The following is a 20363-nucleotide window of genomic DNA, read 5'->3' as shown; positions in this document are numbered from 1 at the left end:
TAGAGGAAATGTAAGGCAAGAAATGCTGAACACAGCACTTCACTCAGTGTAAACTACAAAAGCTTTTTTGCATGTAATTAATTATTTTAATAACCTGAATAGATTTTCTAAAATGGGCTTACCGAAGTCGCTTCTTCAGCTGCAAACTATCATGGATTATCCTCTTTACAAATTCCAACTCTCCCCCTTCAGCCATGATCTCTGTCACACCTCCAGTATTCACAGAACTGGGAGGTGGGCGTCGGGCATTGCGGGAGTTCACACCCTGAAAGAATACGTTGGATGAACATTTTGACATGGTCTGAAAGGGCTCCATTAAAACACTGTGTAGGCATAGATGGACTAAATGCAAAATCAGTTGGTTCACCAATACCTTAAAGAGCCAAAGAATGATAAAAAATCAAGAGATGTTTTACTTCTTCCTTGTATTACCCAGTTTAGTTACCTTTGCCTCCATCTGATTTGCGAAGAATGGTGGATTACACATGCAGAAGTCATAAACAATTCCTGACTCCTCTTTCAAAGCATCCATTAGCAAAGTCTTTTGTGGGACCTTTACCACTGAAAAGAGCACATGACAATAAGCACAGAATCACTTCAAGTGACGAAGTTTGGACTTCAGTATTAAGACCTAGCCAAACTTCAGTGAAATGCAGCCACAGAATAGGGTAAAAACTGCAAGGAACCAAGCAGAGGCCTACCTTTCTGGAATCTAAAGCACATTCACACTAGTTGAGACTATTCCATGCTCGCCACCTCTCACCACTGAACATACATGACACAAACCATGAAGTTTCTTCTTACCCTTGATTAGGTCAGACAAGTTATTCTGTTCCACATTTTTCTTAGCATAGTTAAAACAAATGTTATCCACTTCTGTTGCCAGGAAATACCACCCATTCATGGTAGCCCCCAATAAGGGGTAGATGCAGGAGGCTCCTGTGCCTAAAATAATAAAAATACAGAAGCATGAATGCAACTGACCATGCAACTGAATATCAGTTTATTTTTATAGTACAGCGGATAAATTCTAAGCACATCAACAGCTTAGCTTCATCACCAGATATATTTGTATCATTATTCAAAGAAAACCATAAAGAGCTAAGGCTTATTATTCAATATCAGAGTGGAACTACATGGGTTTCTTTAATATTGCACTATACCAGAGTGAGCAAGAGGTTATAACATTTCTAAATTATATCATATCAGTAGCATTGCACATTACAAGATTTCCAAAAGAAACTTTAGCATTAGGCATGACTGAATATACTAGATCCTACACTAGTACTAGCAACAAAAAATAACATTTGGCTACAAAGAATTAGTACATTATAAGCTAATGCAAAAATAATCAATATCAACTACAAAGAAATTGAATCCATTCCACTAAAAATGGTAAAAGGTATGTTTCTTAATTTAAAACAAGTTAAGCAGAGAATAGGCAATAGGATACACAACAGTTACTTTAATCTGCCTCACAGGTACAGGAAGTGCTAATTTCACTATTGCAAAATCTTGTCATTTTTATTTATTTTTTCCCTGGGGACTCCAAATCCTTTCATATGCCAAACAACAAATCATTTAACTAGCTGTCAAAATTGGCTAGGTATAACACTCTGTGTGTGTGTATGCTAGTATATCCTCCAATAAACAGGCAGGGATGCATCCTATTTTGTGCTATTGGGATAGTTTCAGTCAAACATCACTATTCAGTCTGTTCTGAACTAGCTTAATCAAAGACAGGATCATGGGGTGATGAGGACTGTTGTTGCAAAAGGCAGAAGCCAACCAGACAAGAGGGCAGTCTATTAGAGGAGCACCCTCCCCCCAGAGCGCGCACACACACACAAACAGACACAGCGGGCCCAGATTGATCTATCGGTGCCTTTAGTGTGCAGGAGAGGATTGGGAAAAAGAACAACAAACTTGGAATAACGAAAATAGTCTTTGTTAGGAGTTGTCAATACTGGTCTTGGGATTAGAACAATAGCGCTTTTAGGTCTACTGTCAGTATTCAAATTTAATTTGAACTAATTGAGTTTTACTTTAAAATTTTTGTTTATATTGTTTGTTAATGTAGTGGTTTCTTGAAAAACACAAACTCATTTTGACTTTTTGAAAAAAGGCACTTGCTATAAAATAACAAAAATTATAATGAGTGGGAAATACAAACCATTACAATGCAAAATTTAGGGCATTCCTTTGTTTCAACTGTAAAGCAGATAAAAGGCTTAGTGTATATTAATATATTCTAAGAGGAAGATGGTCAAAAAACAAATTCTAAATAAGTACATTTAACATATTTGGGTAATTTAAAGTGTTTTTGTCTGGATTTCAAAGGTGCACTAAAGCTTGAGCGAGACAGTCAGAACTGTTCCCCATTCCATGTTCTTTTTCATTATGTCCTTTTGTTCATCAAAAGAACATATTTTTGGTGATGGATGGATGGATGGTTTATTAATCCCAAGGGGTTTACCAGTGTCACATTCATTTGAAAGTGCACTCCTGTGTGTAGGGTTGCATGGTATACTGGTACTGAAATCAGACCAGAAACATTATATAAATTAAATGTTTTGCACATACTTCCTCATCCCCAAAATTTAGAGAGAGCAGGAAAGTCTTTGTTTTGGTGTACATTTGTGTATTTTCAAATACCTCAAATTTTAGCATATTGTGATGGCTGTTGCTTAAAATATCAGTAACCTCTGTTCTTGTTACTGTTTTATTGTTTGAAAAAAATTAGATCTAGATAGGTGTCACCTTGTGTTGGGCTTGAGACAGAGTTTTTTTTTTTTTTTTTTCTAACCATCTATTGCCATCTGCAACATTTCAGTTTCCTCTTTAGTATTCTATATGTTTGGAAAGTTAAAGTCACCCATGACCACTACATCCACTTTATTGCACACGCATCTTACTCAATTAAATAATATGTTATTATCTAAGGTATCAGAATTTGGCAGCCTGTATCAAACTCCAATAACCAGATCTCTGCCTTTCTTCATTGCTAGCTTAACCCACAGTAATTGTGATTTGTTTCCTTCTTCCATCTTGAAGATGTGGACATGAATATTATTTTTCACATATAGCACCACACTGGTGACTGGCGAGTTTCTGGAGCAGTTTTTCAAGAGCAGAAACCTCTATGGTTAGGTTTCCTATTTTTACCTAGTTACCACATATGTAGTCTAATGTGGTGGGATCTTTAATAACAGTCCATGTATTAAATGAATTGCAAGTGATGGACTTGAGAACCATTTTTCTGCATCTTTTCTTAACAGTAGATTCATCTTTTAATCTTTTATGTTGGTCATTTTGATATTTCTATTATTTGGACTCAGTAGTACAGAGGGAAAAATACTCCACACTATTTTTGCAATGGAGCTGTTGCCCCACAACTCCTTAAATAATCAGTTACAGATACAATGCAAAGTAGCCCCAGTTAATAGGCAATCAGCTCAACTTGGCTGCTAGTCTACAAACAAAGAACCTTTGATGTGCCCCTGAATTGACCTGCAATGGACTTCAATTAAGCCACAGTACTTGCTAAAAAAAAAGCAAACTAAAACTCCATTAGTAACAACTGAAAACAAATTCAAACAGTTCTAACTCAACTTGTTACCACTTCCTGGCGTACCTTATTACAAACCTCACCCTCATGAGGTCTTCTTTCTACAAATTAGACATCTTTGTTTTGGTGGACATTTGTGTTTTCAAATATGGTATCAGATTTTTTTTTCTTTTTTACAATGTTAATGATCACAGTACATTCCACCATCAATAATAAAACCTGTGATGTTTAAAGGCTGGGAGCATGCGCTGATTTTACAGCACATTTTCTCACTGCTCCCAACACGACAAACCACCAAACTGGGACCTGTGTGCAGCCATGTAACGGTTGACACCTCAGCATCACACTGGATCAGTGCAAGTTGTTCTTTTTTTTGGGAGTACCAATCCTGCCACCGACCTCCATCTTTTCCCTGTAAACTGGAGGACCTGCTTGCAGGACTGGAAGCAGATTGATGTCATCGCCAGGACGAAGCAATTGCAGGTTAAGGGCCTTCCTCAAGGGTCCAATGAAGCAGAGTCGCTTCTGGTGTCCCTTTCGATTGCCAGCACAGATCCCTAGCCTCAGAGCCACCACTCTGTTTAAAACATCTATATATATAATTCACTAAGGCAAGACAACCTTGAAAAGCACGCCGGAAGGGGCGTGGATTCACTAAGCCGCCGACAAGTGAGACACCTATGGCGTGCACAGGAAGGAGCCACGCCCACCAACTCCAAGACCATTGGATACGACGACAACTCGCAGGGCCACGCCCACCAACTCGGATGCGACGACACAGAAAAAATGGCCTCATTTATGTTCGTCTGTCGTAGAGGCCACATGCAGTGCAGGTCAGGTTAATGTCATGTACCTCCAAGCTACGTTGACTGTTCATAGAGGCATGTTTCTCGCGGAGGTGAATCGCCATATGCAGCGTGTGAAACAGTTTGCGAGGGGTATCCCATGGGATCCTTAAAACAATCCTTTAAAACTGAGGTTAAAGCACAATGAATGAATCAGTCTTTAAAAACCAATAAGCCCTGTGCCTCTGTTTCATTACCGTCTCACCTGCTTCACCAATGCAGGCCCTGCAACAGTCGAGACGCTCTGTCAGCAGCTGACCTTCTCTGTGCCTGACTGGTTCGCACAGAGGCAGTGCAAGAGAAAGTCGCGCCAGAGACAGACAGAAGCACACACACAGGCAGCTGGTGGGCGGCTCTCCGTGAGTTTCTCTTGCGACCGGGCACATGAGCAGGCAGAGTTTATGCTTCGACTGCGAGGGTGGACGCGACAGGACCATCTAGGAAAAATCATGTCGCGGATGTGATTCGCTGTATGCAGTGTGTAAAACAGCTTGTTTGTCGCATATGTCAATCGCTGTATGCGGCGTGTAGAACAATTTGCGAGGGGTGTCCCCGTGTCTTTCCAGAAGTGTTCAATCATCAATAAATAATTATGCGGCGTTTGTTATGCCACGGGTTCACTATTGTGTTGTATTTTGCTCTCTCCAGAGTTCCATCTTTTCATTTACTTACTGTTGTATTCTCACACTAACCTGTTTTAGATAACCGTGTCTTTCCAGAAGTGTTTACCATTCAATAAATAATTATGCATGAGACTGAGCGTGTGTCTAGGCGTGGGTAAGCCGTTGAACCCCATTCCGGCTGCAAACCGTGGAATTGCCACTAAGTGCGACTCATACGCTCCCACTGTTTTCGTCCCTACACTTTGTACACACCCCCCTCCCACACGTTGACTGTTAATAGAGGCATGTTTCTCGCGGAGGTGAATCGCCATATGCAGCATGTAAAACAGTTTGCGAGGGGTATCCCATGGGATCATTAAAACATTCCTTTACAACTGAGGTTAAAACATAATGAAGTGAGCAGTCTTTAAAAAACGAGTTTTCGCATTCGTGACAAACATGCGTCTTCTTAGATGCTCCTGCACTTTGTACAAACCTCGCTACGCCGCGAGGACGATTGTGTGTTGGTTCGTTCCGTGCATTGTTACAATGTTGCTGATTTATTACATTACTGATTTTGCAAATGTTAAATTTTCTCCCTGTGCTTAAAAATTATTAAAAAACCGGCTTGATTATGCGGCGTATGGTACGCCGCGGGTTGGCTAGTTAAGTATAATGATTTAGGTCATATAATGGGTATTCTGTGTAAGTGTGATGTAGAATCACTTTTAAGTACAACACAAGCCGTTTAACAATGAAACATTTGTAAGCAAATGTGCTTTGAAGTATTGTGAGAATGTTGTATATTTCAGTGTGATTTTGTTTCAAAGTAACACTTATATTAAAAGTGGAATCTATCTTGTTTAAAATCTTTTACAGTTTAGATGCAGGGGGCACGACTTTCACAAAATGCAAAACTTGATGCTGTATTTTAGCATGCAGGCGAGCCCGTACCTTCTTTTTGTTAAGTGTCCACTAAATTAAATTCCTTCATTGTTTTACCACAGCGACTGAATGTCCAAAATGGAAAATCCAAGAAACAATGCCACTGCAACAGAAGTTTTGTAGGCAATCTGGAAAACAAATTGTCAAAACCTAACAAAATGGCGAGTCAATGCCTTTAACATGCTCCTTTCCGTCTTGGCTAATGTTTGCAGAGCAGTATGCCCTGTGCTCTTAAGTAATGCATGATCCCAGCAGGCTGCTTCACAGAGCCAACTGTGATTTGCTGGCAAATGCACAATGATGCTGCTTGGATATTTGGAAGTTGCAGTGTATGATGTGTATTTTGTTTTTTTAAATTTGGGATGTTTGGTCTACCAAATTACTGTACTATGATTATTATTATTAATAATTTTATGATTCAGTTATTTTACCTTGGCAGCAGTTGAATGTTGTTTTATAGCCATATATACATTTTCTTCAAATATTTATTCACACATCTCCAACAACAAAGCTACATAATCTTTCTGAGTGTAAATCATTTTCTCTTGTGGATCGCCGAGGCCCTCTGCATCTCCTTCACCAGCTCTGTTCTTGACCAATTGTTTCTCAAGTGCTTCTTATGCTCGTTTTTTGGTATCTTGGTTGAAAAAAGTAGATGGTGGCTCAGAGAATGCGCCACTCTTAAGCTTTTTATAACCGCCTTTAAAAGTGTGTTTCTTGCTGTCTGAACTCTGGAATCTGTCTTGCCACACTTGCTGAGGAGGCATTTAAGAGCTTCAACAGACAGAATCACATCCACAGTTGTAGATGAATGTGCGCTTATGTCTTTAGCAAGTTGCAAGAATGCTTCAAGCAGAGTAATCAGGTCTTCCACAAATCGCAACTGATGCGCAGTGAGAGAGGCAGGAAAGCTCGTATTCAGCACCTTACACAGCAAGAGTGGGTTCTGATCAACCAGACTTTTCAGCGTATTATACATACTGTTCCAAACAGTAGAGACGTCTTGCTGAAGCATTCTTGTTGGGGTACCTAGGTCTGTTTGTATTTTTCTCAGCTGCAAAATTGAGAGCGGAGAGCGTTTAAAATGACTTAACTATTTGTCTCCCAGTGGCAATGCAGCCGGTGTTGCTTCTCTGGCTTAATACGCCTTCATTTACAGCAAGCTGAAAAGTGTGAGCCATGCAGCCTAAACTTTTAATGCCACTTTCTTCCATAGCTTTAGCAGGTACAACAGATAGCATCTCTGTTGTCTTCCATTTTCGCAGAAAATATGACCACTTGGCTGACATGCTACCTGCCCAACGAATAAACAGCATATGCAGAGCTCTTGTCAGGAAAACTAGGAAACCCTGCGTTTTTTTTTTTTGTGTATGAGCAGAAGGGGGTGTACTTGAATGCATGTTTTTCTGCAGGTAAACATCTGGCTTACTGAACAATGAACAAAAAAATTTAAATTATTTAATGAACTGACAAGGTTGGCAAGCTTGAATTACATCAGTCAGCAGTATTGGTTAAAATTTACACATCTGACTGATTCCAATGTCATAATTTTTAATGAACATCGGCTGATAACAATACAATTCCTGATATATCATGCATCTCTACTTAGGAGTCTCACTAAAGATGCAGTTCCTGAAATTGGAAGAAGCATTCCAAAAGCTGGATATGCAATTAGAAAACGTTTATTATATGTCTTATTGTTAACATTTTATAGCTGCAGCATGGTTACCCAACTAGCTACATGTTATAGAGCACCCTGACAGACCTGAAAACTCACAGGCTTCACAATGTGTATTGTGAAATAGTCTGCTACACTACAGTGTAATTTCTTAAAGTACTGGTGTTCAATCTGAGTGCTACTAGTAATATTATCAAAGTGTTGAGATTATTAAAGGGTTACAATGAAAGTAAAAGAACACAGTTGTTTTCTTCTTTGTATTTACATATGGACCTGTGCACTTAACCCTAATTTTAGCTGTTTTTACTATTGTTAAATTGCTACAGATACATAATTATTTTCAGATTACTAATGAATTCCTATAATGGAGTTTGTCATTGTTCCCAATTTTTCTTTGTTGCTATAAGTATGCTTGTGAAAATAAGAGCATTACCACTTCAAAGTTGACATATTTGGTACTTTCTAAGGTTTCTTTTACTCATCTACTCTAGGTTCTATTCGCTATGACTGTAAGCTGCTCAATGACACTAAAACTGCTCCCACATAAAGAAGTTATTAAATCCAGAGAAATTTTATTATAAATTTAACTGTGGCGCATTTAAAGTTAACCGTAGTAATGATAAATATCTACAAAAGCAATGTTGTCTTCATGTGTGTTTTCTGTGTCTATCATTAGTGTGTTGTTTTTGGTGAAAAATGATTCCTGTTGTATTAACATTTGTCAAGATTTCTGCAGCGCACACTAAGGATAGGCAGCTTTTTAAAGGGAACTCCAAGGATATTGAGAATGACTGGTACTTACGAATCTATACAACTTGCCTTAAAGACAAATGACAGGGACTTGACTCATTTTGTATTTATTTTTATTTTTGGGTGACACTTTCCAACGACATCTGACCCATAGCTGTAACACATTTGTCACTGTATCTGTAGGCTACCAGTGATGAACAAAAACTTGAATGAACAGCAAAAATATTCAGAGTTTTAGTGATTTTTCTTTTCTGTATAAATGCAAAACTGCTCAGCAGTGTGATGTTGTGGGTCATCTCCATGCTTCCACTTCTGTTTTGGGTGTCTGTTGAACCCAACAACGTCAATAACATAAGCAGATGAGCCAGCAGGTAAGAACACAACATGAAGCAAGGGGTAGGTGATTAAGTGCAAAAGTGCTTTAATTAAAAAAAAAACAAGTCAAAACAGTGTTCAATTCATAATAAATAAATAATCCATAAGAAATAGAGGTGCTAGTGGAGGTTAAAAGCCCAATCAATAAATCCATTAAAATGAGGTCAAAACAACTGCAAGAATTGACCATTAAAACATGAGCCTTGCTACAATCCTTTCAAAAGACATCTCCTCGGCTTATCCTGACCAGACCTTGCAGCTAAGGAGATGCTTACCTGACTGAAACAGCATTCTATCCAACTACTACAGGTATGGGTCCCTGCCATTTCCATGGCTCAACTACATGGCTCCCAATCAGGACCCAGGGTCAGCTCCTTGTCCATTGACACAAAGGCTCCCCATTATGAACCTCTGTTGCCCACTCCTCCTGCTGCTTTCCCAGACTTACGCAGCGAACAGCATACTTCCTGGTCGCTCCAACTCTCTGAATCACTCAGCTGGAGCGATCCAACACCAAAGCTCACAGTGTTGACCACACTCTATTCTCCATGGCTCTTTGCTTTCTTTTACACTTGAGCTCTCTCTTGGTTGCTCCTGCCTCTTTCACCCTCCTTCTTTTATCCTCCAATCTCCCTTTCGTTCTTCTCCTGGTTTTCCTTTTGTCCCCCTTAACACTTGCGCTTCCCTTTTAAAGCATGAGTGAGGCTCAGCTGCAGCACTAATTAGGTCATGGGCACTCCTACATGACCGTCCACTCCCATATCCCGCGCTGGAACCACTCCTGCCACGCTACCATGCTCCATCCAAAGATGCATGTGTAAATTATTATTTAAAATGGGCTTCTAATTCTTAAGGCATGGACCTGCCCTTCCACATACACGTAATCAGGAAATATACATGAGATTTTACTTTTTATATTTCTTGGTCTGCATATCCTTGTACCATATATTGCAACTCATGCACTAAAATAAGAACATTGGAACATTAAAACAATCTAGATGAGGCCATTCAACCCAACAAAGCTCACCAATCCTATCCTATCCTATTGTTTAATTGCTCAAAAACAACATCAAGTCTAGTTTTGAAAGCCACATGGTCTACCACTTTTAACTGCTGTCCTTATGTTACTGTTGCCACTTTAACAATAGCAGATAAATCCATATATATTCTACAGTGTCTAAGATATAGAGATATTTGCATGAAGAGAGCACTACTGATCATAGTCCCGGTGTATTTTATGAATACTCCCAAATATGGTCCTCATAAGAAACAGTCTTTGTTAATCAACCATATTATCATAAAGACATTTACAATACATAACTCAACCTTTAGGGCATCAACAGCCCACAGAGAATCAGCTAAGGGTGCAAAGTGACAATTGGGTTTTACGCATAGAAAATATATTGATCAGCACACCTTAGAAGAATATCTTTTTAATCGAGCTTGTATTTGGCATAAACATAGAATATTCAAAATCTGATGTATGTGCACATATAAATATGTACCAACAAAGGTGAAAAAAGTAGTTAAAAAGAAAGATTATCCTCTTGTTAAGATGTATGCACGTATAGATTCCATCAAGCTATTATGTGCGCTGGTGCTCGATTAGTCTATCCATCAAACAATGATCAATTTGTACACAGTATCACTATCCTCGTGACACTGCCGATAAAAACAGCAAGTCAAAAATCAATCTAACCTTACAGCACCAGCCTCCAGCACAACAGCTCAGAGACCAAGCATTTCCCAGAAGGTACAGCAGTAATACTTGGGCATGCAGCAAAGGCTGGGTGCAACACCTCCTAGTCATCCTGCTAACCCAGAATAAAGATTGCTGCCACTTCACAGTGAGGGTCTTTTTAGAGATAACATTTTCAGGCAGTAAATGTAAATTTACAAAATATGTACAGGAAATAACATAATATGGCTCTGCAGCAAAATAAAGCAATGCAATTAGTTTGAAAAGTTCATAAGTGTAAACACCCTATGACCAGGTTTGTCATAGTAATGGTGATTTTATAAACATTTGTCCTCAGGGGCATGTACCTCCACTGGTTTCTTGTTGAATCTGAGGCTGTGAACTGTACATCCTGCACCAATAATATATGTTATATATTATTCCGACAGTTCTGCGAAATATTATGCCATTTTATATTAAATAAATGTTAGAGGTAAAGGATTAAAGTCATACATTTTATCAGTTTCTCAAATTTGAACTTTATAAATTTCAGATGACTGAGTCTAAAGTGTAACAAAGAAGATTACATTAAATAAGATTTATAAACTGGTGATCAAGTTACAAATATGACAAATGAGTACTAAAATCATGGTTACATGATCATTTATCTTTAGTGTGTGTACTAATACATATTAGGCTTTATTAATGCTGGCAGTTTTCATTAATGTTAGCCATCTCACATCTACACATCTCTCATGTGTCTTATGTTGGTTTTTCACATTCAAGTCACAGTGATCCATACATAAGCATATTGCACATGCCATTACGATAGTTCATTTAAAAATGTATTGATCCATTTTTTATACTCTCGAATCTAGTTGAAAATGGTAGGATGCAAAGGCCTTGACTAACAATTTATTATGTAGTAAACTGCAGTATTCACTGAAATACACTCTCCCATTTAGTGTCATTTAGTGATAATTAACTTTACATGTACATCTTTTGGAATTTGGAGGGGAAAAAGAAAAAAACATACATAGATAATGTGAATACTCCCCCTAGACCAGCCAGAGACTCCAACCCAATTATCCTGGAGATGTGAGGCAGCAGCATTAAGAACTACAATATTGTACGGGCATTCAATAACTAATTGTCAAACTTTACTTTTTGTTACAATTACTGACAACCCAATTCTATATCAACATTATTAAAAATTGATATGGTTTTACTACAAAACATCTAACATGAAAATAAATGTTCATATTTTATATGTCAAAACACCAGAATTTTTGTACTCAAAACCAGTAATGGTGAAATTTTACAATATCTGACACCGACTTGAAATCCCAGCAAAATCACAAATCCCATTCATATTGTTTTTATTAAAAACATTTCCATTATTCAAGTAAAAATACTGGGACAATTTCTGTAACAGAATAAAAAAAATATAAATTCGCACAATGACAAGATTTAAACTACTTGTAAATCCATCAAGCTGTTACCCAACGTTTACTTAAATAAACGAGTAGTGGCATTAATAAAAGTCAAAATATAATGCAGGCTTTGACCTGTAATGTGTGATGAACATGGGGATTTCCCCAGTGTAATGAGGGGTATAAGAATTACAAAGAATGACATCATCAAAAACTACCTGATATCTTACCTAGGGCTAGGCAATATGGCAAAAAGTAAAACTTCAATTTAAAAAATGTGTGGATGCTTTATTGAAATATTTTAACATAGAAACCACTTTCATCTACTCTTGTAAAGAAAAAAAAAATTAGATTATCCACATTTTGCAAATTGAAAATACAAATGTATTTTTCTAATTAATACAAAAACATATACATTGTCATTGAGGAAAGGTGCAAAATAACAAAACTTCTTTCTGTGCAGACTTTTCTGTTCATTTTTGCATTTAACCTTTTAAAAAAAAAAAAAAAAACACACACATTTGCAGTTCTCCTTCCTTCTCCTAATGGCCTTGGCACTCCTTACACAGCACTTACAATGAACTTTCGTTAGACTTCGTAGTTTTCTTAACAACTTTCTCCGTTTTTGCAACCCTCACTGCTCTTCCTAACCCGCCAACTGCTCAGTACTACAGGCAGACTGCTTGTTCCTCTCACCATCATAGCTTCAGTGTATTCTTCCACCAGCTGCTAGCCAAGGAACACTCTCTTCCAAACATAATCATGCTGTCTGATGGGATATACAGTATAACAGGGGGCATGTCTTGTTTGGTGCATGCTGAAGCAGGGAGAAGAATACACTAAAGATGTCAGTGGTGGACAAGTTTTATCTTCATTCTATGGTTTCTCACTTTCATTTCATTCCGCTGGGTATTTTGATCTTAAGTGCTGAAATAAATTAGATGTGATGCCACTTTAAACTGCTATTGTGGTTTTACAAACTTTGCATTTCACATTAGTTTGTTCGACATCTGAACTTTCATATTGGGACCAACTGCAGACGAATTCAAGTTACAGCTTTTCTTTGCAACAACCTCATTTTTTTAGAGAAATATTTTTGTCTCCATCTTGGCACTGTTTTGTTTCGAGTGTGTACACATACTTAGCAGATCAAACTTGGGTGCATGGTAGCCTGACCTTTTTCCTTTGTTGGCATAAACATGGTTTGCTCAACTGTTTAACTATACCAGTTGATGCTTAAAAAGACTGTCTTCATTTTTGAATTTAAACTTTAAATGATCATTTGAAATAAACAATTTAATAGAAAAACATTACCCAGCCATAATCTTACCATGTGTGTATCCTAACCTTATTCTTTGACTTTATCCTCTCTGGTAAATGAAAAATACTGCTCAAAAATCAATACTAAAAATAAAAACGTAAACATTATTACAGTATAGTGGTATGGCTGAATTAGTGAGTTTCAAGATAATTCAGGATATTTTCATTTAAACCAACTCTCTAAAGCTGTTTTTCTAACAAAATTCTTTTAAAATCTGGTTTGTCAGTGAATCACTGTGTTTGTAATATTTGTATGTTTGTAATATCTGTATTTGTTAAGATTTGTTTGCATCACTAGCGGGTTAAAAAAACTTACTAAGAGCAATATTTAAAGGATGAGTCAAACCAATTCAAATTTCATATATCACAACCTCCTGTTGCTTTAGTTGTTCAAATCTATCCTTCCCTTTTTATTATTGTCCAAATCCAAACGTCCTGTATGAAATTAATCGTTAGTTTTACATTAATCCATTATTTTAGAACTCTTGTAAAAGTTTTTGTTGTGCTTTTTTTTTTTTTTTTTAATATCTTGAATATAAGTAAAAGGATTTTATTTTTCATGCATAAATGCAAAATGAGAACATTAACTGGACTGACGTTACCGCAGTGAAATAATCTTCATAGTTCAAATACTGTATATAACATATGTGCTTTTACTATGTTCAAAATATTTTAGGGATTATAGTATTAGATTGCTTTATATATACAGTATATAAAAAAAAAATGACCACTAAAGTTCACAATTTTCCCCACCTCTTTGATTATGCATTGCAATTAACACAGTACATGTTGTATTAATAGCGAGATGTGCTTGAAAGCATTAAAACAGTAAATTATTATTTTACTTTGGTATCAACAAAGTGAGAGAGTTGCATATTTCATCACTGGTGTTGACAAGCCAAACAATTACTTAGATTGAAACTTAACTCAGCAGTTGTTAGCATTGCCAGTGTATCGTTTTTCCCACATCCCACAGTCCTATATATGAAATTGAGGTGTGTGTGTGTGATTTATTCCATGCCACTTAGAACATGGATAGATACTTAGATGGACATGCATAGATGTGCTCATTGCAATCAGAGAAGGAATGACAAAACTCTGTTCCTTTATTGGAACTATGCAGCACACTGTATTAAAAAGCAAATTATTTCATCACCATTTCATCTTCTCTTGCAAGCATGATACTGTAAGTTAAAACAATCTCAACTCACATCTGATCAGTCACATTAATTTTCTCTCAAAGCATGTATGAATGTATTTCTGAACTCCATAATGAGATAAAAGTGGCAATAATGTGAGTTTTGAAGTTTTAATTATGTTTTAATATAATGAGCACAATTCACACAATCACATACTGAAATTCATCACATGCAGAAGTCATGTCTGGAAACTGTTTCTTTTTTCTACTTGTGTTGACGAGGTGCCATATTATCATCTATGCAAAGTATTTTTATATGTAGTTTTTACTCACTCATCTTATTGTGCCTTCCAAAGTAATTTGCCTACTTGCAGCCGTGAGTGCAGTACCAGCATTCATTTGGTACTACTGATACGTTTAAAAAAATAAAGTACCATTATGTTTTCAGAATTTTGGTATCAACTTGGTACTGAAGTATTTGTTCTTGTAACATCCCTATTTCAATTCATACATTTTGCACAGGAACAGTTATATTTAAAAAAAATATTTATGTTGATGAGCTGCAGTTGTGCCGTCAGGGAATCATTGTAACAATATGTTGTTTAACTGAAATAAATAGGCTTATTTTTAGCAAGGCATCATGACTGCATTTTTATTTAGTAAAATACTATTAGCAATACTAGGTGAGGACTCATGATACTTGATACATAAAAGTTATGAATCAAAGTAATAATTCATTACTAATATTAACTTGTTTTCATTTATAACTCCTTGCATAAATTTATGTACAACAATGGGAGACAAAATGTGTGGCGGGTGTGGCAATGCACAGTACCAGTACATGCTCCCCAACCTGACCTGGGTCAAAATATTCCTCTGTCAAATTCTGTTAGAGTCAAAATTATTCATAGTTCTTTAATAGCACAACTCACCAATACACAATCTTATCTAATACAGTGTAACAAATTCACTGTGATTTCCTATATTCTACTTACTCATTTACTTATTTTTCTTAACTAAAATATAACCCAACTTAAACAACTCAATAGGAAAGCTATGTCATATATTACTTAAATTAGAAAGAAAAATAACTTTTTTCTTTATGAATAGAGGTGCCAAGCTTTTCCAGTATTTGACAAGAATCTGTTAGTGCTGTTTTTTAAATGAGTCTGCAAGGCCTTTGCTCTGTTCTTTTTTTCCTTTGGATATATTAATATATACGTGGAACAATTTAACAATACAGTGACAATGCCTACCAAACTGTGTAGCAGTGCAGCATTAAGTGTTGATTAAGTTGGATAAGTGTTGATTGACAACTGTCTGAAGAAAATGTTAAATTGTTTGTATTTTTGATTAAACATAATGTGAGCTGTAGGATCAGAAAAGTACTGTAGGTGACTAATCAACTGGTATTGAAAAGAAAAAGGTACGTAAGGGTTCTTGTGGCATGTCAGATACATAGCTTATAAGAGTTGATATGTGATTGTGGCTGTTGTAAAATAGCTAGTGATAGGAAGAACACAGCAGAGAACCCAACAATAATAAAAACAATAACAATAATACTTTCGAAATGTTTCAATTTCCAACATGTTCAAGACAGCATACGAGTTGGCATAGCTCCTGCTGGCTTCTTGTGCCTCTGTCCAGATGGCAACCAATAATAAATTTTGAGCCAGGCTGAGCAAGGATTAATTTATGGCAGCTTATTTCTAGGTTATCATTAAATGAGAGTCATTCACATTTCAGAGTATATAAACAACTGTGAAGTGAAAAAGGGAACAAACCCCAGAAGTACAAGGTATGCATATACTGAAACAAAAAAGATAGAATTCATGTATACCACTTACCAATGTCAATGCCCCGACAGGGAGTCTGTCTCCCAACTAGGTCCTCCACCCAGTGGATGTAGTTGAGACGAAGGGGTACAGTAGGAATGAGCCTTTCCAGTGGGATCTCAATCGTTAATCCAAAATCCTCCTTAAGAAGGGTGCATGTCAAGGCCCTTACTGCCTCAGGATCTCGGAAGTTTAGGCTGGTGGATAAAATAGAAAACATGCATTACCAAAATGAAGACTACACAAATCTAAGATGGGTGCCGAGACACCAAGCAGCTCTGATGAAAGTGTGGAAATATTTCTCATTCCAAACTTTCAAAAGCTATAGGGTTATAGTTCCTAGATATCATTCTGTTTTGGTTTTTCAAATCTTTAAAAAGCAGACCAAAAATAAACTGTATAATTGTATTGTACTAATATAGAAGCTGAGAAACACACTTCTACCAGAAACTCCTCTAACTGTGATGATGTTCTCCTGCAGAGAGGCTTCACCACTGTCTCCATAGAAACCACCTTAAACTCTGCTAAATCAGTAATGGTGCTACTGATCTGACACATGTCACAGCTGGGGAGATATCTCAGCTTCATCTAAATGTTGGCAGTTATAAAGGACAGAGAGCAGCACACCCCCACAGGAAGATGTCTTGCTAATAATCAGAAAGAATTCCAATTTATTTTTGTCACTCTTGCTGTCTCCCTTGTTTGCAACTCCTCCCATCTGATTATTAATGTGGAGTACAGGCTGTAACATGTTTTTTGCAATGTGATATGAACTCACCCCAGTGATCCTAATAATTCAATACAGATCAGACTTCAGTGATTCTGACAATTCAATACAGATCAGACTTCAGCCTACAATACTACTACTATATATATTCAATGAGCAAGATCAGTATCTTGCATGTGGCTGCTACATGATAAGGCCAATCCAAAGTCATGTATCCAAAGCTGTAGAAAAGATTCAATAGCTCCTGGCCCATCAAAAGAAAGAATGCTTGCAAATGGTTCAAAACACTAGTGCTTCAGTTTCTTCTACTTTAACCACATTTGAGCTTGGTTTAACCCTGCTCCCAATCACGAAGCAGATCAAATGCAGCAGCGACAAGAGTAGAGAACCACTTGCAGTTCACGTTAACCTTCTAAGCTTAATTACTCGCCCCGCTCTCCTAAAATCTTTGCAGTTGGTTGAGGCGTCCATGTTATTTGCAACAGTATATTATACTTTTTGGCTCCTAATCGCAAGACTTTGTACCTTACTTCTCAGGCCCCTGTGTTATGGACATTGCACAGATGAACCGGAAATTTTTAGAGAAGCACTAGACCAGAGACTGGCATTCTGGCATGAACAACATTCGATATTGCTACTTAGAAGGACCATAGCCACTAAAGTCTTCTCATTGGCAGCGGACCAAAGATGAAGATCTGACAAGGGTTACTGCAGATCTCTATCTCTGAATGACTGGCTGAGATACTTGACTTTTTTTTTTTATTTATTTATTTCGCCTTATACAATTTCTTGTATTAGGAATTTGTTAGTTTTCGCATACCCCTTGGGGTCAGAGTGCAGGGTCAGCCATTGTACAATGACCCTTAAGCAATTACAGGTTAAGGGACTTACTCAAGGGCCCAGCAGAGTAGGATCTTTTTTGGCAGTGACATGGATCCAAACCGGCAACCTTCTGGATACCAGCACAGATCCTTAGCCTCAGAATAGCCCCTTGTAGTAAAATATAATAAATATGCAAATGATTTCCCTAAAGAGATACATTATGTATTCATTTATTTAAAGAGCTCTTGCAAAAAGCCAAATTTCCCCCTGGGGAAAAATAAAGTTATATCTGTCTATCATATCAATTGGGAATTAACACTAGAATCCCTGAAGCTTACAATTTTTTTCATTGTCCGTGACCTCCTTAACACTAGAATTACCAGAGCCTACAAAAAAACTCGTAGATCCGTCCCACCTTAAATCGCTTCTTAAAACCGTTCACAGCTCTCCACCAGTGTCTTTTGTCATCTAAATGTGCTGATAAACTCAAGATGCAAGCAGCCGGCTATTCCACCCTCCCACCGACTTAGAACGTGCACAAACTTCTCCCAGCTCATGCCTTGATTGATTTTCTGGGAGTGAAGTGGAGTTTTAGAGTGGAAATAATAGATCGTTGTTTGGAACACACGCATTTCATGTGTGTTTCGTTTCTACAGTAATCATTATTTTTTGTCAAAAATATTTTTGCAAGAAGCCTAAAGTAAAATAATAATAAAAATAAAATAGAAACGTATATGACAACACAGTAAGTATAATTAATATTGTCTTAGTGTAAAACTTTGTAAAAATCTGTAAGACACAATATCTGAAGAAGATATTTAGGAAAAATTTTCAATTTTTTTGTCTCATGAAATGTTTCTATAAAATTTCATTACAAACAACATTTCTTGTAAATATTCAGAGTTTGGCAACAGTTTCCCTTGATCAGGACCATCTACAACCTTGACAACAACATCTGGAAAACTAACTCTTGATAATGCAACATATAATGGACTGAGGCTGAATACTGGTTCTGGCAAGTAAATGCCAACTTTTTGTAAGGTTTGCTCTTCGGAGTCGTTCTCTTTTAGCGTTTTTCTGACGCTCATTTTCTTTTTCTTCAATCAATCTATTTGCTCGTATTATTCTTTGTCTTTCAGCCTTTCTTTTGTTGATGTTTACTTGTTGAGCTGACCGTTCTTCCAGGAGATGTTGCTTATATAGGATTTGATGATGTCTTTTGTCCTACTTGACGTGTCCTTTTTTTTTGGGTGGCATGTTGTTAGTAGATACTGTATGTCCGTAATATTTTTTGTTTTATTACTTTACTAGCAGAATACCTGCGCTTCGCAGCAGAGAAGTAGTGTTTTAAAGAAGTTATGAAAAAGGAAAACTTTTAAAAATAATGTAACATGATTGTTAATGTAATTGTTTTGTCATTGATATGAGTGTTGTTGTCATATCTATATATATATATATATATCTATATATCTATATATATCTATATCTATATCTATATCTATATATATATATATGTATAGCAAAATACCCGTGCTTCGCAGCGGAGAAGTAGTGTGTTAAAGAAGTAATGAAAAAGAAAATAACGTAACATGATTGTCAATGTAATTGTGTTGTCATTGTCATGAGTGTTGCTGGCATATATATACAAACCGGATTCCAAAAAAGTTGGGACACTATACAAATCGTGAATAAAAACTGAATGCAATGATGTGGAGGTGCCAACTTCTAATATTTTATTCAGAATAGAACATAAATCACGGAACAAAAGTTTAAACTGAGAAAATGTATCATTTTAAGGGAAAAATATGTTGATTCAGAATTTCATGGTGTCAACAAATCCCAAAAAGTTGGGACAAGGCCATTTTCACCACTGTGTGGCATCTCCCCTTCTTCTTACAACACTCAACAGACGTCTGGGGACCGAGGAGACCAGTTTCTCAAGTTTAGAAATAGGAATGCTCTCCCATTCTTGTCTAATACAGGCCTCTAACTGTTCAATCGTCTTGGGCCTTCTTTGTCGCACCTTCCTCTTTATGATGCGCCAAATGTTCTCTATAGGTGAAAGATCTGGACTGCAGACTGGCCATTTCAGTACCCGATCCTTCTCCCACGCAGCCATGATGTTGTGATTGATGCAGAATGTGGTCTGGCATTATCTTGTTGAAAAATGCAGGGTCTTCCCTGAAAGAGATGACGTCTGGATGGGAGCATATGTTGTTCTAGAACCTGAATATATTTTTCTGCATTGATGGTGCCTTTCCAGACATGCAAGCTGCCCATGCCACACGCACTCATGCAACCCCATACCATCAGAGATGCAGGCATCTGAACTGAGCGTTGATAACAACTTGGGTTGTCCTTGTCCTCTTTGGTCCGGATGACATGGCGTCCCAGATTTCCAAAAAGAACTTGAATCGTGACTCGTCTGACCACAGAACAGTCTTCCATTTTGCCACACTCCATTTTAAATGATCCCTGGCCCAGTGACAACGCCTGAGCTTGTGGATCTTGCTTAGAAATGGCTTCTTCTTTGCACTGTAGAGTTTCAGCTGGCAACGGCGGATGGCACGGTGGATTGTGTTCACTGACAATGGTTTCTGGAAGTATTCCTGAGCCCATTCTGTGATTTCCTTTACAGTAGCATTAC

General features: G+C 37.2%; 1 protein-coding gene across 3 annotated transcripts in view; it reads right to left on the bottom strand.

Annotated features, from left to right (window-relative positions):
• Window positions 1-20363, bottom strand: part of mettl16 (methyltransferase like 16) — a 117749-nt gene that overhangs the window by 7239 nt on the left and 90147 nt on the right. For all 3 annotated transcript variants that reach the window (XM_039756936.1, XM_039756935.1, XM_039756934.1), the window contains exons 3-6: window positions 16180-16364; window positions 805-945; window positions 446-561; window positions 123-265 (exon numbers count right to left, since the gene is read on the bottom strand). In XM_039756936.1, coding sequence (XP_039612870.1) covers window positions 123-265; window positions 446-561; window positions 805-945; window positions 16180-16364 — 585 coding nt within the window. The remainder of the gene's footprint in view (window positions 1-122; window positions 266-445; window positions 562-804; window positions 946-16179; window positions 16365-20363) is intronic.

This window comes from Polypterus senegalus, chromosome 6 (genome assembly GCF_016835505.1).
Source record: "Polypterus senegalus isolate Bchr_013 chromosome 6, ASM1683550v1, whole genome shotgun sequence".
In the NCBI taxonomy this organism is placed as follows: Eukaryota; Metazoa; Chordata; class Cladistia; order Polypteriformes; family Polypteridae; genus Polypterus; species Polypterus senegalus.
This window is presented reverse-complemented; position numbering and strand designations above follow the sequence as displayed.